Genomic DNA, 27,865 nt, shown 5'->3' with positions numbered 1-27,865 from the left:
ATAGCTTCTCAACGATACACTCCAACTCCAACTCCTCGCCACCACCCATCAGCAATCAGCCATCAGCCATCAGCCATCAGCCATCAGTCATCAGTCATCAGTCAACCAATGTCCGCCACCACGATCAAAGGCCCCTCAGCCCAGAAGCTTGACGGCTCCGGCCAGCGCATCGCCATTGTGCATGCGCGCTGGAACAGCACTATAATTGACCCTCTCGTCGAGGGCGCCAAGAAAGAACTACTAGGCTGTGGTGTCAAGGCCGAGAACATTGTCGTTCAGAGCGTCCCTGGCTCATGGGAACTGCCATCTGCCGTACAGCGGTGAGTCTAGCTGTGTTTTTTTCGGTTTTCTCGTCCTCAAAACTGCCTTCCTTGCCCAAGCATCTTGCCATGCTGGTGCAACAGGTGGCTTTGTGCCCCTTCCTTCTGTCAATACGGTATCTCCTGTCACTAACAACAGCCGTTTGCTCCCCCCTACAGCCTCTATGCCGCCTCGCAAGTCCAATCCTCTTCATCTTCATCAGGTGGTGATCTCCTCAGCTCGGGCACGCTCTCGCCACAAGCCACAGGAACTGCTGCCTCAACAGCTACATTCGATGCTATCATTGCCATTGGCGTGTTAATCAAGGGCGAGACCATGCACTTTGAATACATCTGTGACTCCGTTTCACAGGGCCTCATGCGTGTCGGTCTCGACTCCGGGATTCCCGTGATTTTTGGGGTTTTAACCGTGCTGAATGATGACCAGGCCAAGGCTCGCGCCGGGCTACTGCCTGGAAGCCATAACCATGGAAATGATTGGGGCCTAGCAGCGGTCGAGATGGGAGTAAAGCGCAGAAATTGGGCAGCTGGTATCATCGAGTAAAAGGAACGCTGAAAGATGCACTCAACCACTAACGTCAGATGCCAATTCTCAGGCGGCTGGACATCTGCATACGTGCCAGTGATGTCCATGACGGGGGTTAAATAGAACAAACTACGTCATAGCCAAAGCAAGACAGCGAGCAAATTGAAATAAATATACTTTTTGAGAATTATTGTGGTTAAGTAAATAGTTAAGCATCGAAGAATAAAAGCAGTTTATCTAAAAAAGAAAATGTAAACGTGGCGTTGCACCCCTTTCAAAAAGATGAGCCCAAATAAAAGAATGTAAAGAGTAATAAATATGCGAGGATCCAAGACGTGAAATAGCATGTAGAGGGATGGATGGATGGATGGGCAACACGTTCGCCACATGTGGTGTAATAAGATGAATATCTTGCAGTAAATGACCCAGAAATCTTTGTATCCATCAAAAAAAAAAAAACAAATCAAGTGTAAAAGTAGAAGAGAAAAAATAAAGAGGTAAAAAAGGCTTGTGACCAGGGAGGAAAACCAATAAAGGTCACCCTTACGGTCGGATATCATAATGTGCACCACCTATTAACGATATTTGTCATGGGTAGCGATTGACACAATAGGTAGTCAGTGGAAAATGGTTGGCGTTATTACAGGATCAGAGCACTCAGGCCCGGTGTTGTTTCCTTCTTGGACTTCCAGAGGGAACGCTTCTTGTCACGCTTAGCCTTCATGGCCTCCCAGCCCTCGTCATCATCCTCATCATCATCAGATTGAGGAGAGCGAGTCGGAGTTTGCGGTGAAAGGAACTTGCTAGGGGATGCCGATGCTGCCCGGTGCATATTGTCAGGAGTGGAGATGCCCGTCTGGAGGTCAAGCTCATTGGTAATGCCCGCCATGCTAGAGATGCGACGGAGGTTGCCTGTCGTTTTGGATGCAGGCATGTTCGAAACTGGGCGGTAGCGGCCGGGAAGACCAATGTTGCTACGTTCTGAGGGTGCAATGGAAGGGGTGTAGTCGCCCTGCATGCGAATCGACGGGACAAAACCGCCCTTTTGCACCCAGGATGCAGAGCTGGGCTGGACCATGCTCATAGTTCTCATGCCATTGTCCATGTAGCCAATGCCACCAGCATCAGGCGCAATGAAGGAAGCCCGGTTGTCCATGCCCATACCCATACCATTAGCGCCATTCATCATGGGCGGCATGCCAGAGATCGATCCAATGGTACTCATAGGACGCATTCCCGATGTTTGAGCATTCATCTGCATTTGCATCTGCATGAACTGCATCTGCATCTGCATAAGCTGTTGCATCTGGGCCATTTGGTCGTTACCCTGGTTCATGGAGTTCAACTGAGGCACCGAAGGAGAGGCACCCATGCTGTACAGAGAGTTTCCACCGTTCATGCCCATGCCCATACCGCCATTCATACCCATTCCCATTCCCATGCCTCCATTCATACCCATACTGCCACCGTTCATACCCATACTGTTCTGCAGGCCACCGCTAACGTTAGTGTACTGATGGCCAAGCAGACCACTAGGGTTGAAATTGGGGTTGCGAGCAGCGTTGGCTTCGATGTTGGGACTACCACCACGGCGTAAAGCACGAGAGCGCTCTTCGCTAGCAATTATTCCGACCAGACCACCGGGTGTAGCACCAACAGGAGGGATGGCAGGATGAGGAGCACCGCCACTCATTGCAATAGACTCACGGGGAGCCTGTCTAACAAGGCCTGCACCAACAAAGGGGTCTTGAGGCAGGTTTCGAGCAAAGGCAGGGAGTGGACCTGAGCGACCGCCCGTAGTAGCAGGGGGAGCCTCCGGTCCTGCTCCCATGCTAGAGCCAGGGCGCTGATAAGATGGCTGGAGAGACTGGCGAAGGTTGGGGTTCGATGACATTTGGTTCAAACGTGCAGGCGGCTTTGACTTGTTGGGGAATCCATGAGCAGCAAGAATTGCCAGAGGTACTTCTTCATCCTCATCCGAAATATCGTCAGCGATATTAGGGCTAGGAGGTCCAGTTTTAATAAGGTTAGGAGTGCTCATGGAAGTCATCATGCCTGGACGAGGACCAGAAGCACTCTCTCCAGTAACCTTCATCATCTGTTGGCGATACACAGCCATGTGGGCCTCTTGCTTTTTGCGCTGCTTCGCTAGCTCCTTGGCCTTTTCGAGATCATCGTCGTCATCATCGTAGTTCACATCATCATCATCGTCGTCACCATTGGTGTCTGCATTGCTGGGGGCATCAACGTTTCCACTTTCGCGGTCGTTTTTGTACTTCTCAAACTGAGCTGGTGTCATGACCCGGCTGCGAGGGGAGCTGGGGGCACCAGAAACGTATTTCTGAGCCAGTTGAGACGATGTCACCAACGTCTGGTCAAACATGTTGTCATCGTCAGCTTCTTCCCTCACAGCTTCAATGCTGTGTTCCCGAACAATGCGAGGGATCGAGACGTTTCGTTGCTCAGCGGGCGTGCTAGCCACAATAGAGTCCCGCAACAGAGCAGTATCTTCGTCTTCACGATCTAGTGAAGGCGTTGATGGCTTAGGCTTCGCCGATGTAATAGGAGACACGTTGTGTGATCTAGGGCTATGGCTTGCAAGCAGACCATCTTGTGATGATCGACTTTCAGCGGCAGAGAAAGGAGGAGCATCAACTCGACTGATGCTGTCGAAGTTGAGGGGAGAAGGTTGGTTAGGGCGGACAGCTGTCAGCGAGCGACCAGTCACGGTGGCAACGCTGCTACGCTTGTTGCCGTTGTCAAAAGTGTTGAACATGGATCCGAAATCACCACCGAAATCAAATTGGGAATTACGGTCACCAACTCGAGGGGGAGTAGCAGTACTACTGGTAGAGTTGGACAAGGCAGTAGAAGTAGTCGAGACTGTTAATCCTCGGGATCTTCCTGAGTCGAGATGGCCCTCTGGGATCTGGGGGACGGGAGGAGCGGTCAAGTCCTCTTCGTTGTTCTTTTTAGTGCTGGTGAATGAAAAAGTTCTTCCGGCACGTCCGAGAAAACTTGAGGTGGCAGACTTGGGAAGAGATGGTCTATTATTTTTGGCGTCGTCTTGGTCAGAGTTGTGCGCAGCAGATGAAGGGGCAGTCGAAGCACCGCTGTGTCTCGATGAAGTGTCGGTAGAGGCGGTCTTTGTAGTATTGGACGACCCGCTGCCCCTGACTCAAAAGGTTAGCACAGTTCCCATCAGATGGTCAAAAAAGTAACGAAACAAGCCAGGAAAGGCACGCACGACCCTTGACCTGCCGGGGCATTATGCTAAACGAGGTGGCCAGGAACATGTACCGGGGTATATACTAGGCATTGTCCTGCGCCTGTCATAGGAAGGACTAGGCTCAGCCCAGCCAGCCAACAGCGCCAGTTTGTGGGACCGAGGGTTAAGGGGGCGGATAAGAGAGAGAGGGCCAAAGAATGAGCTAATGAGTCTTACCTATGAATTTTCATGCCAGCAAAAAGGTTGTCGCTTTCATCGTGATCGAAGAGTGTACTAGACCTGGATCCAGGACCAGTCAGGTTTCTAAAGCCGTCGGGGGCGGTTGCAGACTTCGCAGGGTGATTCAAAGACGATCCAGAGTTGACTTGGGATCTATCCAACACTCGAAATGAAGGAGCAGGCGTGTCCTCTGGGACAGATTGCTTGCGCTTAGTGAAGAATCTCGGCATTTTGAGGCTTTTTTGTGGTGGCTTTTTTTTTTTTGCTGAGCAAACTGTCAGATATTAGTCTTCCGTCAGGTCGTCCAAATGAAGCAGGCCAGCAATGAAGGAGTGTTTCGGATTAAATATGCGGTCGAGATGAGAGCAACTTTGGAGGGTGGGGATAGGATTTTGTTTATGGCGCCAAAAGGAAGAAAATTATTAAAGAAAAACAAGATGGAAGAGGTCGGAATGAGAAAAATAAAATAAAAAATAAGAAATAAGAAATAAAGGACAAGCTCTGGCCTGTTGGATAAAAGGACCTACAGATTAGAAATGGAGAGACTCGAGACGGAGTCAAAACGAAGATCGAGACTTGTTAAAAATGGATAACCAACTCCTGTGTCGCAACCGGTTTCGATTAGGATTGGGGGTTCCGGGTTTTTTATGGTGTAGTGTTGAGCACAAGAAAGGACGATGTATATTTTGGTCCGGTGATATTTGTGTTTGTGTATGTCAACAATGCAAATGGATACGAGCAAGAACGAGGATTTGTGTTCGTGTCACGAAAGTCGACAACTAAAAAAAAAAAACTAAGCCAGGAACAAAAGAAAAGAAAAGAGTCAGCAGGCGCCTGCAGGAAGAGAGGCCGAACAATAAGCTTGCACGGGATGCGGCTTAAGGAAATACAGTAGTAATTCGATCCAGCTCGGAGTCTAGGGAGTGTAGAAAAAGAAATAATAAAAAGAAAGGAAATCAGGCGTGAGGTGAAGGGATGTGATGTAATGGAGACAGAGGCCAAGCACAAGTAGATAGACAGCCAAAAAAGGGTGAACAAAAGACAAGCAACAGCAGAGCTCTTCGATGGCATAAGGAAGAGGACCGGGTCAGGCCAAGGAAGACAAGACAATTTGTACAGCCAAGACCAATAAACCTGGATGCAGAGCGAGAGACAGACTCTTGGTAGGGAGAGAACGCGTCGAAAAGTGGTGACAGGTCAAGGGAGCAAGAGAGGCCGGGCTGTAGGAGGGAGGCCAGGCAAGACTGGCCAAAGCAAAGAGGCAAGGCAACGGCGCACCAACGGAAACGAGAAAAAAAGACAATGGAGAGACAGGATCAAGACAAGCAAGACACGATGGCCAGAAACGGGCACAAGCTTAAGCGGATTGGGAAGGGCGTTGTGGTCATTGATGGTTGATGAAGACGGGCAAAACAGACAAGACAAAGACAAGACAGGACAAGGACAGGTGACGCAAGCCCAGCGGCGTAGAGGATTGATTTTGATAATCAGGAAAGTGGCGTGTGGAATGTGTATGATGATGGATTGGGTGGACTTTGGCTGTTTGATCTACTACCCAGAGAGGACCAAAAGGACACCACAAGAAGAAGTTATAGGTAGTGCGATAGTGGTACTCTGGCGGTTTTGGAGTGCATGTATGGTGCAGGTAGGTAGGTAGGTGTACGTGAGGTGTGCAGGTGTCCTGTCTGCCTCGACATCCATCGATTGCTATGTGGTTACAAGCAACACATACACACGCACACGCACACACATACACACTGTTGGCTGAGTCTGAGCCTTGGCTGGCTGGCCTCTGTTTGGAATGGAGCCCGACAACGTAAAGGGCAGAAGGGGGTAGGGGTGTTTTACTTACGCAATAGATGGTGATAATTCGTTGAAGCTTGGTTAAAAGAGTGGAAATAGGGCGGAGCTACAGCGCTCAAGTGCCAGATTAGAGAAAGCGAGGGAAAAGGGAACCAAAGATGTAAGAGAGGAAAAAGAGGAAATAAGCGGAAGTTAAGATAAATCAAGAGTGGTAGTGATGCAGCGTTCTAAAGCAAGGAGAAAGGACAATCAACGAAAGACAAGGACGATTAGAAGCACACACTATTATCAGGGGGTGTGGGCTATGCCTATGGGCTATGGGTTGTGGGCTATGGGCTATGGGTTGTGGGCTATGGGCTATGGGCTATGGGATGATGCTAGCTAATAGTAACAATAGCAGCACGGAGAAAGGAAGATAGAGATGGGGAGAGGATGAGGGTTGGCAAAATTAAAGATATGATCTAGGAAGAAAAACAGGACAATAAGCAGCAGTAAAAAGGTGTGTACGACAAACGAAGGAGAAGATAAGGATAGCAAAAATGAAAATGGAAAAAAGCCTGAAGAGAAGCAAGCAAATCTTTCAACGGCAGGAGGAAGGAAGAGCAAGATGGATAAAGGGGAAGAAAAAGTCGAGAGGCAAAAGGAAACAGTCCCAGGAGAAAAATGCGAAAGAAAAGCACCAAGGAACAGAACAAGGCACGAAGGATCGCACGAGGAAGCAATCGAGATGCGAGTCAGGTCACCAGAAGCCAGCGCAGCGGTCACAGCTAATCAGGTCAGGTCATCCACTGCTTGTGCATAGAAAGAACAAGAGGTCCTAGGAGTGCGTCGGTTAGGAACTGAGCTGAATAAAAGCAATGAATTGTTAGCTTTGGGAAGCCCAGACGAGGAATCTCGGTGAAAGGGTTTAGGGCACATAGACTGAGAGCCAAATAGCAGGATGGCTTAAAGAATGGACGAGCAGGGTTTTCAAGGCCTGCTATCCCTTCAAGATCAACAAGGCCAAGAGGAATAAGCGGCGTGGGGCCAGAAGCAGCAAAACCTTGAATACGAGAGAGGGCGGAATAAAACGGACAGGGAGAAGAGGAAACCAAGATGAAGAAGTGGCAAAGTCTGGGATTGATACAATACAATGTTGGTGGAAGAAAGAAAGAAAAGAAACTGGGAAGATAGAAAGAGATCTCGTGATACTTCTGTTTGCTCCTTACAAAATAGGAAGGTAGGAAAATTTTTTGTGGGCGGGCGTTTGTCATTCTCTCTATCTGTGCCATTGTGTATATTTACTGTATAATGAGGACATGCTAGCTTCTATTTGGCTGGCTTGATGTGGTCTTGTGGCTGCCGCTCTAGGGCTACAGTTTGCCGTGTCCACGTCCACTATACTTGGTTTGATATTGATACTTTGCATTCCTCATTCTACGAACAAGACACTGGCACAACGAAAAGCCACGAGCCCCACGATAATGGCTTGGTTTGCAGCACAGCACATGCTAGCTAACCCAAATACCAGACCAAACAATGCAATGGCCAGTCAGCCAATTTTCAAGGCCACCACGGCCAAACCCAGGACTAGCAGGCCTCGACTTCGACCGGTTGCACTAAAACTAGCCAAGCTCGAACAACCACACTGGCAACACCAATAAAGCTCTGTCCTTGTCTTGCTCGCAAGGTTGGGCGGCTGACGATTGATTGGCTCATTGATCTCGCTCTTCCGTGTTCCCTCAAAACGAACCCTGCCCGGTCGTCCTCAACCCCCGGTAGGGCCCCAATATATGCATACCTATGTCCCAGCTCGAGCTAGGTTTATTGCTGATGTCCGCTATGCTCGTCTATAGGAGTCGGGAATAATGACTTTTGTTCAGATCGTCTCCAGCGCTAATCTTGCCGAGAGGACAATTGATATCAGCCAACATCGCATGCTACGTTGTACTCGTACATAGGCAGGCAGGATGTGCATTCTGAACGAAGCCTTTGGCCAATTTAGCTGGCAGGACCTCTGTCCTCCCATACTATTGTATACGCTGTGCCCAAGCCTGTGTATGTTCGCGTGCCTCTCCAGTTCTGTTCGGGCCATGGAGACCGCCAAAAAATATCATGCCAGTGGACTTCTTGCATTCCAGGACAAGTCCCATTTCCATCTCTCCGTCCATAGGCAGAGAAAGCCAGAGGGACACGACTTATGCTTCGGTGTCTTACGCAATCCAGGTCTGCTCAGCACGACCCCAAGTCGAGCATGTGGCTTACCGCACAACTACTCAGGTCAAAAGGACCAAGTCAGGCCGGTAGATGATCAAGTTATGCAACCAACCAAGGCAAGTTGAGGTCTAAGAAACGGAGCCTTGGGCACACACAAAGCCCAACCAACTAAACTAACAACCCCACCCTCTTCCAATAACCTCAGGCTTGGCAAACTTTAGTGAAGACAACCCTATTTTAAGGCAACGATCGACGGTTGAAGGAAGTGTAGCTTCAGCTAGACGTGAATATGAATGCTGAAAAAGACGCTATGGATGATCGAAAGCGAACGGACTCGATATCATCATAAGTCCCCAGACAAAACATACCCTAATACTTTGAGAATTGTCCTCTACTAACCCTATTTGCCACTAGTCAGGTACAAGACTTGGTTGACTATCTCAGACCTCACTTGTCTTGCAATTATTGCGGTTGACTGCTCAGTACTTCTTCGCATCTCTATCTTGATCCTTACAATTGTCAATCCTGTGTTCTACTATTTTTATCAAGGGGGTCGCATTCACGCTGAACATTACGGCCAGAGGCTAGCAAGGCTCTACATCTGCACTGCCTTTTTGATCTCATCTCTCATTTATCGCTATGCAGAATAGAGGAAGACGAAAATGAAACGATAAATTTGGGACTTAATTAAAAGGGGATTTCAATACGACTAGCTGCCAGCTGCCCCCCAAGCGCACTGCCGCATCACTAGTGGCTCTTGGCAGCTGACATAGTCACAGACTAATAGTCTGCTTACATTAGGGCAGGTTGGTAGTGATCTATCTCATTTCGTATTAACAGCATAGGAACCCGATAGTGCAAGTATAGCGGTCAACCGAGTGCCTACGCGGCAACGCATTGCATTGTTTATGCCTCGCTCCACACATCCAACAAAACCAAAAGAGCCCAAGAGGCTTTTCTCTCAGCTTGCAATGTCCTGAGCACACACCATCTTTCTGTGCACAACCTTGTTTCTTATAGTCACTAGTCTTTATTTCCTTAATCTCCTCGTCACATCTAGCCCGGCAACTTCGGTGCTTAAACTTAGTCGAGTGCAAGGGGGTACCATATTCCCTGTTTTCCTTTGCACTGTTTCCGTTGTTGTTATGACTGCTGGATGGGCCTTGCTTCTGTTGATGTTGCTATGCTATGGCGTGTTAGCGGCTCCTCTGTATCTCTTTTTTTCGCCACTTGCTCGTGTTCCTTTTCATCTTCGCCCTTCAGCTGCCTCCCAACTTTCTTGTGCCTCCTTCCTCGGCCCCAGACTTGTCTTTGAAAAAGCAAGTAACAAGCAAGAACAAAGAAGTGGAATATGACACTTGGCGGTTTTCTTGGGATAGCTAGTAGTTTCAAGGGAGGCAAAAGACTGGTCTGGAATGTTTATCCTTGCTAAATGACAAGCCACAGGCAAAAAAAAAAAAAAAAAAAAAAAAAAAGCAAGAAAGAAAAGAGAGACTACTATTTGTCTCGGAGAAGCCCTTGCTTGCATACAGGTACAAGTGACATCGACGGGCAACTCTACCCAAGCAGACAAACAGGCTATGGGCAGTGTGCAGAGTAAGATGAAGTTCTATGTATGGTATGGTGCTGCTTTCTTTCCTTTATTACAGGGCGCAAATGTGACTTCACTCCTTTTCTGTTGTCCAGTCTTCCTATCTCGCTATCAAATATGCCAGGCCCCCTGATCTCCAGGGCTCAAATACTAATAATGCTTATAGTATAAGTAGCATTTCTACCGCCACCAATCCCAGCCGGCCTCTTCATTTATCGCCCTGAGCGTTTAGCAAAATTCAATGCCTCTTTCCAAGCGGCTTTCCTCTCCAAAACGGCAAGTTTCTCCTTCCCACCTTCAAGGGCTAAAGGGGAACAACGCATAAAAAATTGGCCATGTCAGACAAAGGGGAAATAAAGAATAAAATAAGGGAAAAAAAAAGAAAGAAAGAAAAACTAAGAAGGTCTGTGCAATCAATGGCTTCATCCATACTCGACATTGGCATCTAATACCCGCCATCCCATTATGAAGTGGCTTATGCTTCACCTATAGGAAAAAATAGACACGGCGCGTGTCTCCCACAGAAGAAAACCACATCAAAGCCGCCTTCACCTTGTTCTCCCTTTGCCCTTGCAAGTGGATCATCCAATTCCGGTCTGTATCGGGTAAAGCAGGCTTGTGCTCGTTCGAGGAAAGGGGAATAATAAGAGGAAACTTTCGCTTCATCTTGTATACTGTGCATGTTTTCGGCGGATTAGGGTTAAATACACGGCCCTGCTTTATGCTCATGAACAGAATCCATGGTGCGTGCCATTATTCCGAGCATGGGAGGAGGGTATATCCTGTTTGGTTGTGTCTGGCCGGCGTTAGAACTTCTGCCATATGCGAAATTTAATGGGTTGCGTTGGTGTCCTGCTTTTATTTTTGCTCAATGAATGGATTGGACAACTGCTGGTTGCTTCTTAGTAACCAGATCGGCTGCCGATGTGTTAATACAAAGACAATAGAGACACTGAGACTGGAACTCGGGGGCACGGCCACACTACGTAATATTGCATAATGTGGTGCAAGCTGGCTGGCCTGTAAGCGCAGCAGATGAGTCCTAGCTTCTTTCCCGTGTTCTTTCCGAGTTATGGAACAGATGGAAAGGAACATGGTGTTTGGTAGTAGGTCGAAAGAAGTCTTGCCCAACTCTAATGAATACCGCGTCTTACTTGGTTCTAGCTTGCATGTAGGCTAGAACGGTGTTTTAGGACAGGCCATATCTACTTGACGAAGTGTAGAGAAGCTTGCGATAACAGTAGCAGTGGCTGTGTTTTTGATTCATGTGCAGTGTCTGGTTTTTGAGGTTGCGCTAGAGGAGATGCCCGGGTGGTTATACCATGATCCGATACGACACGAGAGACATGCCCACAACCCCGAAATGAAGGAGGAAAAAGTGAGCAGGCCAGAAGAAACACGATATCTAGGTCTATTGCAGACCTAGTTTAAGTCGGATATGCGGAAGTATAAGCATATGTGTATCTGTGTGTCTTGTGTGTGTTTGTAAGTCGTTGTTTGCATGTGCTGTAAAGAGGACGCTCGAGCGAGTAGGAGAGAGAGAGAGAGAGAGAGAGAGAGAGAGAGAGAGAGAGAGAGAGAGAGAGAGAAAGAGCATGTGCTGTTGCTGTACATGAACTATGCTTTAGTATTGCCTACATGGGGAATAATATCGGGCTGTTGGCCCTTCGGCTGCAAGCATGTGTGATAGTCTGAAGCCAGGGGCGGTTATGCGTATGAGAGCTACACGGCTTTTTACTTGTACATGCTTACCTTTAGAGAGCAAGATAGAGTTGGGGCCTCAGACAAACGATGGAAATCCCCAAGTACCACATCCAGAGTTATAAAAGCCTATGTAGTGTGTTACACAGAGCTTTCGTTTTTTTTTTTTTTCTTTCGTTTTTACCTTTTTCTGACTCGGGGCTTTTCCCGGGCAAGTTTGATTTAGATCATGATGGTTAGAGGGGGAAGTTTGGATCTTCTTGTTTTTGTCAGACTGTGAGTGAGTGGTGCTGCTGTTTAAGACAGGCCTGGATTTGGTTCAGGCTCCATGTAATGAGAGGCGATGATCAGGCCGCACACTACAGGGAACTGCCAGACAAATGACTGAGGAGGGAGTTTCTTTGGGGAGGAGTATTTAAACATTGGTGTACAGAGACAGGGGAAAAACGAGATACAGATTGTTTTCGGGAAACAGAACAGGCAGAGGTAAACGTAAAACGACGATGTTGGTCGTGAAAAGACACAACGAGAAACAGGTGTGGTACATGGCAGGGGGAGAACCGGAGCCCGCGTTGAGGACTAAGACATGTAAGCCTCGATACACGGAAGCTAGCGATCTGGCTGTCATACAGAAACACCAAGTGCTAGTCAATGCTATTTTGGGCAGGTATTATTGATAGAGCAGATTAGATCAGACGTACGAGCATAATGTGATGTGGTTATGAGGTCAAAAGACTGGGGCTAGCTGAGGTAACACAAGACCGGAATAAGCAAGTACGACAAGGCTGTACTTACAAGGCTGATAGTTGCTTGCAAAAAGCTAAAAGGGGGGACGAGGCTGAGGAACGGACGCCTTGGGCTCCCCGAGCTGGGCCTCTTCACTTTTGTGTAGTCGATAGCTAACTGTATGACGTATACACAACGGGAAATCTTCATATAACAATTCCTTCCTCTTTCTCCCAGGCCCTGCAACGAACTAAGCTTTTTTTTCTTCGCTTTCACAGCCCCCATACCCCTGTTTGCTGTTCCTGATTTGGGGCTTTGCTAGCCAACGCTAGAGCGCTAGCTGAGGACTCAATGGTTCTGTGGATTGGCCCGCTTAATACTTCTTCCCAGGACTATCAGCAGCTTGTTTACTTTGTTGACGAATTGAGTGGTTTGTTTGTTGGTTGTGCGCGAGAGGAAGCTTCGCTGGTATCCTTGACTGGCCTATGCATTTGCGAGAACGACAAAATAGCTGCCGGTGATTGGCTTATTCTGCTGGATAAGCCGGGCTTAAGGAAGGGTTTTTGGATGATACAGAGCCGCAGCGGGGGTTATAGAGGCTTACAGGGATAATAGCCTATATTTGGGTGCCTTACAGAGGGCGCCAGGCTGGTCTTTTAGTGCCTGCAGCATCCCTTGCGACAAAGTGCTGATAAAGGATTTGCTGGTAAATTCTCGCAGACAGAAATCAATACTCACTCGCCCTGGCGTCTCACCCTTTCTCATTTTCATTTCATTCGTTGATTAATTCTCATTCACCTTTCAAGCTTCAGTATCGCTAGTATTTTGCACCACGCCGAGCCGCAAAGAAAGCTACCATGTCGAGCCTGAAACGGACGCGATCAGCGTCTAGCGTACATTCGCGCACCGTTTTCTGGCACCCATCTGACGATGAGGATCTAGCTGGAAGCCCGTCCTCGCCTTTGGCACAGTTGGCTGCTGGCCGCATTGTAATGCGGACCCCAGATCCCGATGAAGATCCTCGTCGCATTGCATTGGATGGCCGCCGTCTCAGCCAAATCATTGCAGGCTCGGGAATGCGCAGTATGCGCATGATTGGGGGCAACCAAAACCCGCGCTACAACTGGGAGCAGTACTGGACAAAACAGGAGAAGCTGCAACAATACAGTCCACCAATGTGAGTCTTTGCCATGGGACGCAGACTGGGCAAATGGCATAGGCGTCAATGCTAACAATACCCTCTGCGTAGACGCGAATATTACGAGCGCATCAACGATCTGATTCAGCAGTATCTTTTCATTGATAAACTTCTTGACTCCACCATTCCCTATGAAATGCTGGACGAATACTCGACGGAAATGCACGCCTCAGCTTTCCACTCGGTAGACATCCCTGACACCATCCACGAAAACCAGAGTGATGAGCAGTCGCCGACCTCAGACTCGTATGGCAGTATCGGCCAAAAGGCGGCCATGAAAATGCCTGTGGCTAACGAGAGCAATGATGCTACTGAAACCACTGGTCTGCTGGCTCCTGCTGCCGACGTTGCACCTTCGCCTACGGCCCCTCGCAAGCGCACGCCCAAGGACATCTTCCGTGCTCCCGAGGACCCCCCCATTACATCTAATGACCCTACTACCAGGCCTATCCCTATTGGTCAGCACAGCAGCAATGCTGGCGGTACTACCACTTGCACCGACATTGAGGCGATTGCAGGCAAAATTGATGCCCCCATTGCGTCGATTCCGTGGGTTGAAGACGCCGAGATCGACAGTGACGATCCTATTGTTGAGGTGGCCATCTGGGTCAATTTTGTCGCCAATGCTATCCTTCTGGCCGGAAAGCTGATAGTTGTGCTCTCAGTCCCGTCCATGTCCGTACTCGCGTCCTTAGTTGACGCGCTGCTCGACTTTTTGAGTACCTTCATTGTCTGGACTACCACTCGTCTGGTTGCGCGCTCGCAAAGCGATAATGAGCAGTACCCCGTTGGCCGCCGGAAACTTGAGCCTCTGGGCGTGCTGGTCTTTGCCATTATTATGGTCATGTCCTTCTTCCAGGTCGGCTTCGAATCTGTCAACCGGCTGCTTGGTCCTGAACACAGCATTCTTGAGCTTGGCCTGCCCGCCATCCTAATCATGCTGTGCACTATTGTGATCAAGGGCGCTGTGTGGCTGTGGTACCGCATGGTCAAAAACTCGAGCGTGCAGGCTCTGGCGGATGATGCGATCACCGATGTCGTTTTTAACACTGGTTCTATCCTGTTCCCCATCGTTGGCTTTTACGCCCGTCTGTGGTGGCTCGATGCCCTTGGTGGTCTTTTGCTGTCAATCTACGTTGTTTATAACTGGTCTGATACGGCTATGCACCACGCACGCAACCTGACGGGCTTTAGCGCTGATCCCGATGAGCGCAATCTCTGTAAGTTCAACCGACCTAATCCTACCTTGAGAGAATTAACAACTACTGTCTTCGTGAAGTTAACCACCCGCCTGCCCTGTCCCTTTTCTAGTGCTCTACCTCACTATGCGATTTGCCACAACCATTAAGCAGATTCAGAACCTCCGTGCCTACCACACTGGCGACAAGCTGGCCGTCGAAGTGGACATTGTTCTTCCCTCACACACCCCGCTAAAGGATAGCCATGATCTCAGCGAGGTTCTGACGTACTTTCTTGAGAGCGTGCCGATTGTCGACCGTGCCTATGTCCATGTTGATTACCTGCCGTACCACCAGCCTACACACATTTCAGGAAGTCGTTTGAATTAGAGGGCGCCTGGTAACGGCAAGGGGTGGGAGCATGAAGGCATTAGGTTGGGCGAGTGAGTAAGTGAGGGAGCGGGTTAGTAGGTGAGTGAATGGTTAAGTGAGAGTAAGTCAAGCGAATGCGTTGAAGTAGAGAGCAAGCATATGTTGAAATAGTATAAAAAAGTGTAGATTTGATATTAAGCGACAGTAATTAAGCGCAGAGAGAATAAATAGAAACGAATTTAATAGCCAACCACTGCTAACGATACACCCGAGATTAAGTCTCTTTCAATATTGCTAGTCTTTGTCTAGTATGGAATGCCATTTGTCAACAGCTGGAAGTGGTCGTAGATGCCAGTCGAGTAGCTCGCGTAACTCTTGTGAATCAAGTCACGCATAAAGTCAGCTGCCTCCTTTTCTGACTTGTCTAGCACAAAACGGTCGACAAAGTGCTTGACGCTCTCAGGTTTGAAGCAGGGCAGGCCCGAATCCATCATCAAATGCACAATCTCGGCCAGCTTGTGGGCATATGGCCGCGCAGCCAAGAACGCCTTGACGCACAGCTCCTCAAACCAGCGGAAGGCTTGGTGGTCGGGCGAGCCACCCATTACAGCCATCATCTCTGTCGTTAGTTTGAAGGGAGCTCGCTCGAACTTGATGCCGCCAGGCGCAATGTCGAAACAGAAACCAAAATCGATGTGCAGAATATGGCCCTGATCGTCGATCATGATATTGCCGTTGTGTCGGTCTTTGAACTGCAGCAAGAATGAAATCACGCTGTATGCTGCCATGCTCTTGACAAAATTGGCACGCGCTGCTTGAAAGCGCAGACTATCTTCGTTGCCGTACTTGCTAACGAAGTAGTCGTACAGCTTGTTTACAGCCTCGCGACCTAGCATATCGCGTGAAATCGAGTTGGGGAGCACCTCAATGACACCACATCCTGGGGCTGTGGCAATGACACGGTACGGATAAACAAATACGTCTAGGCCAACTGAGTTGAAAATGCCGCGGAAGGCTGCAATCATTTGCAGTGCAAGCACATCCTGTCGGCAGTCATCACCAACTTTGAAGATGCAGGACTGCCACACCTCCATTGGTGCTGGGACAGAAGCAACAACAGCATTGGGCGGAACAGTAGAGTTAGCCTCCGAGACGCCATTAGCCTTGGGAGCAGTGTTATTGTTGAGGGCGATAGTGACATCAGCACCACCTTCAGGAGCAGGATCCGAGTCATCGAGGGGAAGTTGCATTAGATCATCGCCTCCATCATCGACATCACGCTTCTGCACACGGAAAGTTGCTAGGTAAGGCGCCTTGGCGTGACTTTGTAGCGGCTTTCCGCTCTTACGATCGATGCCAATGACCACGCCGTCTGGATTACTGGGGAGATACACGCCAACCTCGACCTTAATCTTGCGTAGCTCTTCTTCGATTTTCTGTTTCTTGATCTCACGACTGCTCTTGATAAAAGGCTTGAGCTTGCCAGAGACCCCCGTGACCTCGTCGAAAAAGGCAAACTCACGCTCGTAAAAGACGCGGTCTTCGACGGAGAAGGACGCCACCATCTTGTTCATGATATTGTCAAGTGTGGGCTTCAGCTCATCAGGAATCTGGCCATCATCGTCCTTGTAGGCATTGGCCTTCATGTTCCAGATAATCTGGTGAGCAAAGAGCTGTGAGAACTGGGCTGTCTCTAGAATGTACCGCTCGACATAGCCAAGAGCATCGTAGCGCAGTGTCTGCACAATTTGCGGCACGTAGAAGAAAGTCACATTAATGGGGTGGCTTTCTAGGGCTCGCATAGCATATTGCATCACAAACGGGTTGTTTTTGTACTCAGGTAGGAACAGGGTCACTGCAGTTAGAGGGTTAACAGGAGCCCAGAACAGCAGATGCTTCAGCTGCAAAAAGGTAACATCTTCTGGGAGTTTGCCTCCAAAAAGCACAGGAAGGGCTTCGGGCTCATTGATTGCGTTGGAAGGCACATTGAGCAGCAACCAGCGGACCTCCTTGTGGATACGGGGCCAGTTGAATCGAGAGACAAGCTCGATAGCAATAGAAGGATCTTGCGACCAGGCAGTGCGAACAAGGGGGATGAGCTCAGCCTAAAAGGGGGCGTAATTGTTTGTTAGTAACATGAATACGATAGAGCTGAAAACAGGCTGTGTTCGTGCATGTCACACATGGTATAGCGCAGCCAATTACTGAGTATGACACAAGACTTACCTCGATGGTATTACGGGCACGGGCAGATGCAATGCCTGCGTGCTTTGCGCTATCTGGCAATGGGTAAACCCACACCGCCAATCTCTGCAGCTCACTTTCTAGCAGCAGGTTCAGTAACTGTTCCTTGGCTTGGAGTGAGCGGATGTTGTTAGTTCCCTGCGCACCAATGCTATTCACAGCCTTGAGAGCCGTCATAACATCACTTAGGAGGCGAAGCTCTGTCTTCATCTGTAGTAAGTTACTACCAAAAGACCAGCGGGGGGCAAAACGGAACCAGCCAAGCGCAGCCGAAAGAATCTTGTCCTTGAGGCGCCACTGGGCAACAGCTCCAATTGTGGAAGAAAGACGCAAAACACGCAAGCCGAACAGGACGATCTGGAAGCGTAGGTCACGCGCTAGCGGATGAGCTGAAGTATGGCGCAGGGCATCGAGCGTAGTATCAAGCAGTCGCAAGAAGATTCGCTGCGTATCAGGTGAGCCCAAGCGGGTGGCGTTAAAGTGCGACGTAAAGAACTGTAATAGGCTGGTATGCGGAGACAGTAGGTTGTGCACGAGCTGCTTGCGTTTAGCCAGGGCCTTGAGATCGGTAGGACTAAAGTCACAGCGTAGAAAGAACGGGTCGGGATGGGCGAGTGCTGGGTTGAACATGCCCTGTTTCTTGTGAACCGTGGCTTCCCAGTGATGAGCAATTTCGTTGAGAAGACGAGGCTCTAGGCGGGGGTTTTCATTGACCACGCCTAGCCATAGGGACACTCCAAGCTTGAGAGACCGGCGAGTGAACATGGCAAAGGGAATAGAGACTAGGTGGTGAGCAGCGGCCGTTTCATCATGAGGGCTACGGCAGAGGAGTGCGGCTGCCCTACGTAGAATCTCGCGTACTTCGCTTAAGGGCGTTGGTTTACGGCTTAGAATGCGAGCTTCAATGTGCTGAAGTGCAGTGGCAGCCGAAGCACTCTCATTGAGACTCGTTGCGGCCTCAGGGCCCTTGCCAAGCATAAACGATTCGTGCCTGTTGTTTGCTCTCATGTAGCTTAGCAGCTCGGTGCCACGAGTAGGTAGAGTCTCACCGAACCGATACTCCTGGCGAGTGGTGTATTGGGCGATAAAGTCTGACGCCGTGTTTACCGAGATATCACCAATGCGATCCATGGCCTGGAGTCGCTGGTCTGTGGAAGGTAGTAGAGACCCCATTTCCAGGGCAAAAGAGCGTCCCAGAGATATGTGGCCATAAGCGCCGGCATCGTCATACTCAGAGAGGTATGTTTGAAGCAGACCCTTGACATCAGCTGGGGCCAGCGCCAGAGCTGCAGTCACCCATGACTTGGCCTTGCGATACAAAAGATCCATAGTAGACCGGCGATGCGTGTAGTTTTGGGACAGCTCAATGGTAACCTTGCCAAGAGAAGAGGTGAACACAGAGCGGGGATCATACACATCTGTCTCGGCCTCTAGACAGCCCGTCCACATGAGGGATAGTAACTCTAGTAGAGCGAACAGTGACGAGCGGTAGCACAACGCCGAAGGAACATCGTTTAGGATGCGGTCAGCACAGGCAAAGGCAGCTTGCTGCACGCGCTCAACACGGTGGCAGCAGGAGGAAAAGATACTAGCAAGCTGATATGCGACATACTGTGCGGAAAAGGCTGGATCGGCTGCTTGCAGAGTCTTGTGGAGGTACTTGTCTACAACGGTAGCAGCGATAACATCCATTGGGCCACTTAGGTCCCCCTTGCGCATGCTGGGCTCAACAAAGTACGACAGGGCTTTGGTGCAGTCGCCGGCGTCGGCTCTTAGGCTCTCTACTAGGTATACGGCTTGGAGAAAAATGACTTTACGGTAGCTTAGGCCCCGGATTTCCGATGCGCGACTCGGCAGAAGTTCGGAAAGAGATTTCTTTTGTATAGCCTCACGTTCGGAGCTCATGGCACGGCGGAGGACAGTATTGAGTTCGATATCGCTCTCAATCTTCTCGCCCGGTTGTTCAGCAACAAGAGGTGGCGAGTGTAGGGCTATGGTACGAAGGTCAGCCAGGTGTGCCTTGCCGCGGTCTGTTGAGGGCAAGAAGCCATAGACGGTAATGTTGAACCAGGCGTCGCGGAGCAGGCCAAAAGATTTGTCGCCTTCAGCAGTGGCTAGGGCGGGATTGCTAGTCGACATGAAGACAGCAAGCGGTTTTAAAAGTTGCGCAATCTCGCGGGCCGCAAGCTGCACATCGGCCTCTTTGGTGTGGTCCTGCCGGCTGACATCACCAAGGGCAATGACACTATCGAGAAGGTATTCCCAATAGATGCTATACAAGGGGGAGTCGCGATTCAGATGCGTAGAGAGATATGTGCGTGCTTTCATGACAGCATCGAGGAGATTTTCGCTGTTTTCCGACACGCCCTGGTGGGATATGCGGGCATACATTTTGAGTAGCGAGCGGAACTCTAGAACGCCGCTCTTGAGCGCTAGAGCCCCGGCAGCGGCAATGAGCTGGGCATCAACTTGGCTATTGACCTTGCCAAACTTTTGCAGCAGCATCGACTGTGCCAGAGCAGTAATCTTTTCATCGTTGCAGTCTTGCGCGATTCCACAGATAGCCTGGACCACATTGGCATGCACAACGCCAGCCTCTTCAGCGGCATCCCCAGACAGAGACATGAAGCTACCAGTAGTAACGCCTTCACTGTAAAGAGCACCATAGCCGTTCGCAGGCTCGGGGGCGGTTTCAGGACCGGAAACAGCGGCTGGGCCTGTTCCATTGGCTAATTCCTTGGCACGAGGACGCTCGGAAGCGGGACTCAGAACATTGCCTAGCGAATATAGGGTGGTGATGACGGCATCCTTGGACAGGATCTGGAGCACATAAGCCAGACTGTGGGATGCTAAAGCAATAATGTTTTGGTTGGGAGAGCTCTGGATGATAAAACGCGGCAATAGGCGGCTCACACCAAGCGCATAGTCTGGCGATAGACGGCACAGGACGGCCAAGCCACGCAGCACAGTTGAGGCTAGGAGCTCGTCAGCCATCTGTACTGGGTCAGCCAAGATTTCCTCCAGCCAGGCCATTATAGTGTCGGGATCGGCAGCATCATCATTGAGAACAGCGCAGTTGACGTAGGCAATCAGAGCTGCAGACTTGACGGAAAAGGCCAGTCTCTGCTGTAGGGATGAGCCTAGCTGGACGACAAAGTCTGCGCCAGCTTCAAAATAGAGCATGGAGGCCGTAGCCATCTTTGTATAGACTGATATCGTGTCGGTGTTGGCATCTCCAGTTCTAACGGCGACAGGCTCAGGAAGTTCCTTTCCGCTCATGAGGACATCCAAGATATGGGAGCCACGCAGCTCGTTAGCGGGAACGATCAAGAGCGAGGTGACGGAAATCAGAAGCCAGGTGAAGCTGCGTTGGACCAGCATAGAGCTGAGAGGCCGCCCTGACAAGGTGTAATGCTTAAGATAGCGTTTCCACTCCTTAACGGTACGATGGCCAGTAGGAGCAACACGTAGCGTAGAAAAGGCAGTCTCCATGGCCACAAGGAAGCGATCAGACAATAGACGTCGGACGTTTTGCACTAGAGATAGTCTCGAGGCGGGTGTCCAAAAGTCGGGCTGCGAAGCCACAGCATCTAGAAAGCCCAGGAGCGAGACGGCAATAGTGGCTGTGTGCATGGCATCGTCGAGATTTGGCTCATCGTCGTCCTGGGGGGGTTCGATCTTTTCGGCAACGGCAGCACACGAAGCCAAGTAGGCCCATAGGTTATCGCTGATCCTATCCTGGAGCTCGGGGAAGGCCTTTCCTAGATGAAGCAAAGCAGCAGACACGTGAAAGGTCAGGGATTCGGAGGGCGATGGTTCGACTTTGCGGAAGTAGGGCGAAGGAGCAAACAATTGCATGTGTGCCTCTTGAATGTAGGGGGCCAGCTGGTAGGCCAGACGCTGAGCATTCTGAACAGAGTGGATGTTGGGGGCAGCCTTGCATAGGGAAACGAGAACTTGAAATTCGCGAATAGTCTATTGGGAGAAGAACATTGAGAAGCATTAGAAAAACAGCAACTAGTTGGTGTGATGAGTGATAGTCATAGCTTGGGGTATAAGTACCATGGGAACGCGGGCCATGGGCGCAGGCGCACCAGCCACACTACGGGTATTAGGCACGAAGCCATTGGCGGCATCTTTGGCACGAGTAGCGGTTGAACAAGCGCTACAAAGCCGATCGAAATCAGAGCGGTCAAAAGATGAGTATGACGAGGTTGCAGCCAAAGAGGCAATCTTGTCGAGAGCACGCTGGCGAAAATCGCGAGCCATGTCGAGATGGAGGGAGCGCTGGAAAGCAAATCAGGAAGTAAACCAGTTAGAGCAATAACCCTAAAAACACAAGCATAAAATAGAAAGAAGGAAATGCAAGCAAAAAGAAGTCCAATGCAAGGAAGAAAAGCCTGGAGAAAGAGCGCTGAGCGATGAAGGAAAGACAGCGAAATGCGCGTAACGAGGAAAAAGAAGGAAAAAGAAGAAATAGAAGACTAAAGGCGAATGACAGCCATGATTTGATCGTTGCACAAAAAAGGAAGCCACGACGTTGTCAGTACTAGTTTGTTTCCCTTTTGAGCCAGCTCCTGAGTATCTCAATGACCCCCCCCACATATGACAGCTGCCTGACAGCTGCCCACCCAAAAGTGTCTAGAGCAAGGCTGCTAGTCGTCAACGCAATCGTCACTATGGGGCTGCTGCTTGGAGCTTGACCTTCAGTTAGCCTTACCTACTGAGAGCTTTGAATATTGGTTTTCCTTGTCAAACACTTGCTGCTTTTTTTCCCTCCCTTCCATAATTACCACGGAGCCTATTACAGACATCGCCATACCGGATATCCTCGACAGATAATACTCTCACACGCCATCGTCAGCTAGAGTTTCGCCTATAGCAGCTTTCGCCATGTCAGCCATGTTCAGCCAAAACCCCATCATGAATGGGCCCAACTACTCGTTCTCTGATACGCCTCGAAAGGCTGCTAGTGGCGAGCGTGAGCACGGATTTTACCCGTAAGAATGGCTACCCGCGAGCTCTTCGCTCCAATTGTGCCCTTTGATTGTGTGTCTCTCTATTAGCCTGGACATTGCCACTAATAAGTCTCTCCTTCCTCTCTCTTAGGTACACGGACAACGGCGGCACAACCCTGGCTATTGCCGGTGCTGATTTTGCTATCGTCGCTGGCGACACTCGACACACTGCGGGCTACAACATCAACTCGCGCACACACCCCAAGGTCTTCCGCATTGGCGGTACTACAGCTTCGCAGGAAGACGCTACTATCATCCTGTCCGTAGTGGGCTTTGCTGCCGATGGCGAGGCTCTTCGCGACCGCATGGACATCATTTGCAAGATGTACCGCTACCGCCACGGCAAACCCATGTCTGTCAATGCTTGCGCTAAGCGCCTGTCTACTGTGCTGTACCAGAAGCGCTTCTTCCCCTACTACACTCATGCCATCCTGGCTGGCCTGGATGAGGAGGGCAAGGGCGCCGTGTACTCGTACGATCCCGTCGGCTCCTATGAGCGCGAGCAGTGCCGTGCTGGCGGTGCAGCTGGATCGCTGATTATGCCGTTCCTTGACAACCAGGTCAACTTTAAAAACCAATATGTGCCAGGCAGTGGTGAGGGTCTCAGCCTCAAGGAGCGTGAACGCAGGCCTCTTCCACGCGATGCTGTGGAGCGGCTGGTCAAGGATGCCTTTGATGGGGCTGTAGAGAGACACATTGAGGTTGGCGATGCCCTACAGATGCTGATCATCACGAAAAACGGCATCGAGGAGACGGTGTTGCCCCTGAAGAAGGATTAGAGAAGAGCGGGTCGGAGTACAGGCGCGAACTGTAAAGAATACGACAGGAGATTGACGACTGGGCAGACAGATTAACACGCCCGGCAAATGGACCATAGCGAGGCAGATTGCTTATGACGTTTAATGAAGCCAATCATTGTTACAGGTGTGCGTGCGTGTGTGTGTTTGAAATAAACTGTGATAATTAAGAGCCTCCTCCGCCTTGTATTAGGAAGATGGAATAGCTCGCCTAAACAAAATAGACATGTTCCCAGCTGGGTCATGTTACTAAATAAACTACAGACAAATCAAAGCGTATAAACCAAAATACATAAGCCAAAGCATCAACTCCCTATCATACAACGCTGATAGCCCTGTCTACTGGAAGCCCAAGTTCCCCCCACCCCCCCCCCCCCCTATTTAATATCTACCCGGCTTACGGCATCACCTCCTTGAAACGGCTGGCCCTCTCGTCGGTAGCTACGGGACTCGCTCCGTCTTGCTTCAAGTGCTTGGGGATAGGGGGCACGTCTAAGCCACCACCATTGATCCCGTTACTCTTTCCACGAGCCAAGCTTGGCTCATGTACGAACTCGCGCTTCTCCTCGACTTTGGCATCCTTGGTGCTCAAAGACGGTGCTAGCTTGTTGAAGAAGCTGGACCGCTTCTTCTGCTTAATGCTGCGCTCAGTACCATCGATACCTTCAGTTCTGTTACCAGCTGCCGTGTCAGCACCATTGGCTGATGGATACCCCGACGATAGAGTCGAGGCTACACCTGTCTGTGCATGCGTGTGAGGCACTGGGTCTGCTCCTGCGACCAGCATGTCGCTGTTATCCAGGCCGCCGACCTGCGAGATATCCTTGCGTGAGCGTACATGCGTACGGAACCAGTTGCGGACACGGTCGGCTGGGGATGTTTCACTTTCCAAGGGAATATCATACTCCTCATCGACATGGGCGGCTTGAGATATACGCTTCTGCTGTTCTGGCAGGACTGATGCGGCATTGAGCTGCGTTTGGCGCGCACGTTCTAGAGATGCCTCACGTCGCTCATCACGTGATAGTTCGCTTGATGGCACACCTTTGGCCTTGTGTTCGGCTTCAGGAGTGGTAGGATCTTGAGCAGGTGCGGAGTTGCTAAGGCCGCCGTTGCTAAGGCTGTCGTCTACAGAGCTAGCAGCAATAGTGGGCATGGAAACATGAGTTTTCTGGGGCTCCTGGGTGGTACTAGAACTTGCTTGGTCCTTTTCCTGTTGTTGGGCTCCCTGGTCGTAGTTTGGGTCATAAGCAGAGTCAACATCGATGTTGTCGTTGATGCGCTTCTTAGCTTCAATCATGGGCGGGTTGGACTGCAATGGGTGCAAGGGTGAGCCCAAAGCATCGGTTGCTGTTTGGTGCGAGCTTTCGAGGGCAGTACTGGCAGCAGCGCCAACGCCGGCACCAGTGGCACCAGCCAATACAGCCAGAGGAACAGCAGGCTCATGCTTGTTGCTGGTCTCAGCTGGCTCGGTCTCATGTTGAACTTGGGATGCAGCGTTATTCTCAATGGTGGTAGCGTGTGTACTAGCATCTGGGCTACCATCTGTAAAGGGCACGGCAGCAATGACAGTGGTGTCAGGTGTGGGTGTTGAGGACTCGTCGATGGGTGACAGGCCTGCAGGGGAACTGGCAGGAAAGTCATGCAACTCCTCAGGAGACACGGTCGCGGACATGACCGCCGTTTCTGATGACGTGGGCAAGTTGCGGTCAGCACTCTTGTCAGGGATAGTGGGCACAGGCTCATCAGGGTAGGTAGGAGTAGAGGTAAAGGCAGGTATGGCTTCAGAAATAGGAGAAGAAATCCCCAAGGCAGAGTGTTCGGTAGGAGATGCTGGCGAAGCAAGCTCGGCAGGAGAAACAGTAGAGGAAGCAGCAGTATCCGCCGTAGGGTCAGCGGGAGCAACTGTGTCAGTGGCAGGTTTCACAGTAGGAGAAGCAGCAGTAACCGCTGTAGAGTCAACGGGAGCGACAGTATCAGTGGCAGGTTTGGCAGTAGGGGAAGCAGCAGTAGAAGGGTCAGCGAGAGCGGCAGTACTAGTGGCAGGCTTGGAAGCGGCAGAGGGCTCGCCGGCAGTGGTAGCTAGATGCTGGGTGCTAGCCCCCATAGCAGGGATTTCTAGACCGGGAATAGGCACCGGGGCACTGATACTGTCTTTAAGCTTCGAGTGTTTCTGACCACCCTTTGTCTTTCCCTTGTCCTTCATCTTTGCTTCCTTCGCTGCTAGCTTGGCTTGCTTTTTCTTCTCCTTTTTCTCACGCTTCTTCTGGCTGTTGAAGATGCTGACAATCTCATTTAGCTTGCCCTTGCGTGCTTTATCTGCAGATTCTTCCTGTTTCTTAGTTTCCTGCTCAATACGCTGTTGCTCCTTGCGCTCCTTCTCGATTGCCGCGCTTTCTTTAATGTCAGTGAACAGCGGTTCCAAGTTCTGGTTGGCTAGAGCTTCAACCTCAGTCTTATCAACAGTGACTCCGCCTCCAACGTTGTACTTGTCCGACGGCCCGGCCCAGCTGGATACTGGTGTATCTGGGTCATCTTCGTCAGCCCGATCCCGCTTAGCCTTGCGGCGGGCCGCTGCTTTCTGAGCTTTGGCCTCCCATGCAGTTACATGGCGTGGGTGGAGCCGCCCTGTTGTGGCCATAGTCTCCTCATCGATTTCAGCCATTGTGTTTTCGACGTTGCGGCGAGCCGCAGCTAGCAGGGCATCACGCTCGCTCTGTCGTTTGCGTACCTGCACGCTAGAAAGGCGCTTGGCAAAGATAGAACGTGGCTGGTCGTCAGCATGGGCCTTGAAGTCGCCGTCCTCGGCATCGCTATCATCACCGTCAGCCCCAGAGCTGCCATCGTCCTGTCGACTATGACGCCGGCCAAGACGTGAGAACTTGCGACTGCTGGTCCGGTCCTCGGCAATGTAGTAGCTCTGGCTATCGCGAACTGCCAAAGATCCGTCGTCCATCTGTGCCAGGCGGGCTTGTGCCAGCTTCCAGGCTTTTTCGTGCAGCGGGTCATGAGTGACTCCAGCGGAGGCCATATTGGCCTTTTGCTTTCCTTTACTGCTGCCAGCTTGCTGCTGGGCAAACATCTGCTGTGCCATAGCTAGAGCTGTTGCATGAAGCTCCTCCTGGCGGCTCCTATCGTAGCCGGGAGCACTAACGTTTATGTTTCCATTAGTCGGACTGGAAGCTGAGTACATGCTACGTGGTCGGGTAGCGTACAGTGGCGGAGCCGAGGCCCTACGCTGCGCGTTGTCCAAGTACGGCGCATGGGCTACAGTGGCAGCACTAAGAGCCTGGCCTGATGGAGCACGTATAGGCGGCTGCATGGAGTAGCGCCTCTGCTGCAGTGGCTGCTTCAGCTTGAGTGGCAGGGCCTGAGCCAGCAGCTGAGTATTCTGTCGTTGGTCCTGCTGCTTGTTGGCCTTGGGCTTGATAAACGACTGTTCTAGTGCCCCGCGAGCCGCAGCCATCGACCAAGCGTCCTTGTCAAGCTTGTCAACCGGAACGGGCGCAGTTTGAGTACTGAGAGTGCTTTGGCGCCGCGAAACAGGGAGCTGGCCTGGAGAGCGCTGGCCAGTCTGCTTAGGCAAGCTGGACCGTGGAATGGCAGCCAAGGCAGATGCCGAGGCGGCGGCAGATGCCGAGGCCGAGACTGGTGCTGACATGGATACCGTGGTTGAGCGGCTAAGCACCAGGTTGGCGGCAGCCATGGAGAAGTCGTCGTTGGACGGACGGTGAACTACAGGGCTCTTGGTGTTGTACCAGCCGTAATAGGCGGCAGCAGCGCAATGGTCCATGGTAACGCCGCCTGCGCCGGAGGCGGTTGGGGTCTTTTTAGAATGTACTGAAAGCAACTAGGGTTAGCTGTGGGGGGAGGCAAACGCCAGGACTGCGGGAAGATCAACACTTACATGTAGCCATCTAAAAGGGTATGTGATGGTGATGTCAAGAATGCGATAGGGCCTACAAAGACTCCTGTGAGAGAAGAGGAGAAGAAAGGGGAGAGATGTCGAAGAGAAGGTAATGAAGACAGGGAAGAAAAGAAAGAAAAAAAAAAAAGAAGGAAAGACAAAAAAGAATGACTGATGTGAAATAAGCAAAGCTCGCATTCCTGGCCTAATGTCGCAGCTTTCTTTTGCCTCTCTGGCCCAGAGCGGAAGACACAGAGCCAAAAGCTCCAACAAAAGAGGATGCGCTGACGTCACTTTCGCGCTGTGGCTGTGATTGGTCGATCGCAAAGCTTTGGAGAACTTTTATCAGCATATTTATTACCGTTACTATTTGGGTTGAACGATCTACGATCTGCGCTGTGCTTCACTCGGCCTAGGCCCGGGGAGCTCTGGACAAGCTTAGTCTTTTGCCTTCAAAGCTTTTTTGTGCTCATGTTGTTGTGCTTCCGTTTGCGGGTACAGCCGGTCACACCAAGACCACATTAGGACTAAGAAGAGCGAAAGCCTGCCCGAAGTAGTGGGTCAGGTCAGTAAATTGTCTAGTCAAGCGCGTGCGTGATTTCCTGTAGCGACTCAGGCCTTAGAATCAGCAAATTGTGCAAAGTAAGGGAAGCAGTTAGCCTTCAGAGTCAGCGATATCTGCACATCCTCGGCGTTTGCTGAAGGCGGTGAGGGTTAGGGGCGTAAGGTCATTTACACAACTAGGGTTAGTGTGTGATTAGCCCTCCCCCTCCGAAAGGATCCACTCATATCTATGTGAGGGCCCACAAGATTCTTTAGACTCTAAGTGAACTTCCTCTC

The 27,865-nt window shown here is 50.7% G+C and overlaps 6 protein-coding genes across 6 annotated transcripts; 3 read left to right on the top strand and 3 right to left on the bottom strand.

Moving 5' to 3' along the window:
• Positions 1-108: 108 nt before the first annotated feature.
• HOO65_030233 (6,7-dimethyl-8-ribityllumazine synthase) lies at positions 109-864 on the top strand (the record flags this gene model as incomplete). The annotated part of the gene is made up of 2 exons (XM_071002380.1): positions 109-320; positions 480-864. The coding sequence occupies 2 exons, from the start codon at positions 109-111 to the stop codon at positions 862-864; spliced, it is 597 nt and encodes a 198-aa protein (XP_070859912.1).
• A 622-nt stretch (positions 865-1,486) lies between these two features.
• Positions 1,487-4,524, bottom strand: HOO65_030232 (uncharacterized protein; the record flags this gene model as incomplete). Its single annotated transcript, XM_071001849.1, has 2 exons — positions 1,487-4,019; positions 4,292-4,524. The coding sequence occupies 2 exons, from the start codon at positions 4,522-4,524 to the stop codon at positions 1,487-1,489; spliced, it is 2,766 nt and encodes a 921-aa protein (XP_070859911.1).
• Positions 4,525-13,168: 8,644 nt separating this feature from the next.
• HOO65_030231 (uncharacterized protein) lies at positions 13,169-15,077 on the top strand (the record flags this gene model as incomplete). The annotated part of the gene is made up of 3 exons (XM_071002039.1): positions 13,169-13,488; positions 13,561-14,729; positions 14,821-15,077. 3 exons carry the CDS (start codon positions 13,169-13,171, stop codon positions 15,075-15,077), a joined length of 1,746 nt encoding a protein of 581 aa, XP_070859910.1.
• A 287-nt stretch (positions 15,078-15,364) lies between these two features.
• On the bottom strand, positions 15,365-21,572 carry HOO65_030230 (phosphatidylinositol 3; the record flags this gene model as incomplete). The annotated part of the gene is made up of 3 exons (XM_071001757.1): positions 15,365-17,164; positions 17,286-21,278; positions 21,366-21,572. The coding sequence occupies 3 exons, from the start codon at positions 21,570-21,572 to the stop codon at positions 15,365-15,367; spliced, it is 6,000 nt and encodes a 1,999-aa protein (XP_070859909.1).
• Positions 21,573-22,196: 624 nt separating this feature from the next.
• Positions 22,197-23,100, top strand: HOO65_030229 (20S proteasome subunit beta 6; the record flags this gene model as incomplete). The annotated part of the gene is made up of 2 exons (XM_071002332.1): positions 22,197-22,303; positions 22,413-23,100. The coding sequence occupies 2 exons, from the start codon at positions 22,197-22,199 to the stop codon at positions 23,098-23,100; spliced, it is 795 nt and encodes a 264-aa protein (XP_070859908.1).
• Positions 23,101-23,515: 415 nt separating this feature from the next.
• Positions 23,516-26,911, bottom strand: HOO65_030228 (uncharacterized protein; the record flags this gene model as incomplete). Its single annotated transcript, XM_071000355.1, has 1 exon — positions 23,516-26,911. The coding sequence occupies one exon, from the start codon at positions 26,909-26,911 to the stop codon at positions 23,516-23,518; it is 3,396 nt and encodes a 1,131-aa protein (XP_070859907.1).
• Between the last annotated feature and the right edge of the window lie 954 nt (positions 26,912-27,865).

The sequence above is a fragment of the Ceratocystis lukuohia genome (genome assembly GCF_044167205.1).
Source record: "Ceratocystis lukuohia strain C4212 chromosome Unknown Supercontig3_pilon, whole genome shotgun sequence".
In the NCBI taxonomy this organism is placed as follows: Eukaryota; Fungi; Ascomycota; class Sordariomycetes; order Microascales; family Ceratocystidaceae; genus Ceratocystis; species Ceratocystis lukuohia.
The sequence above is the reverse complement of the archived record's forward strand: the minus strand, read 5'-3'. Positions and strand labels throughout refer to the sequence as shown.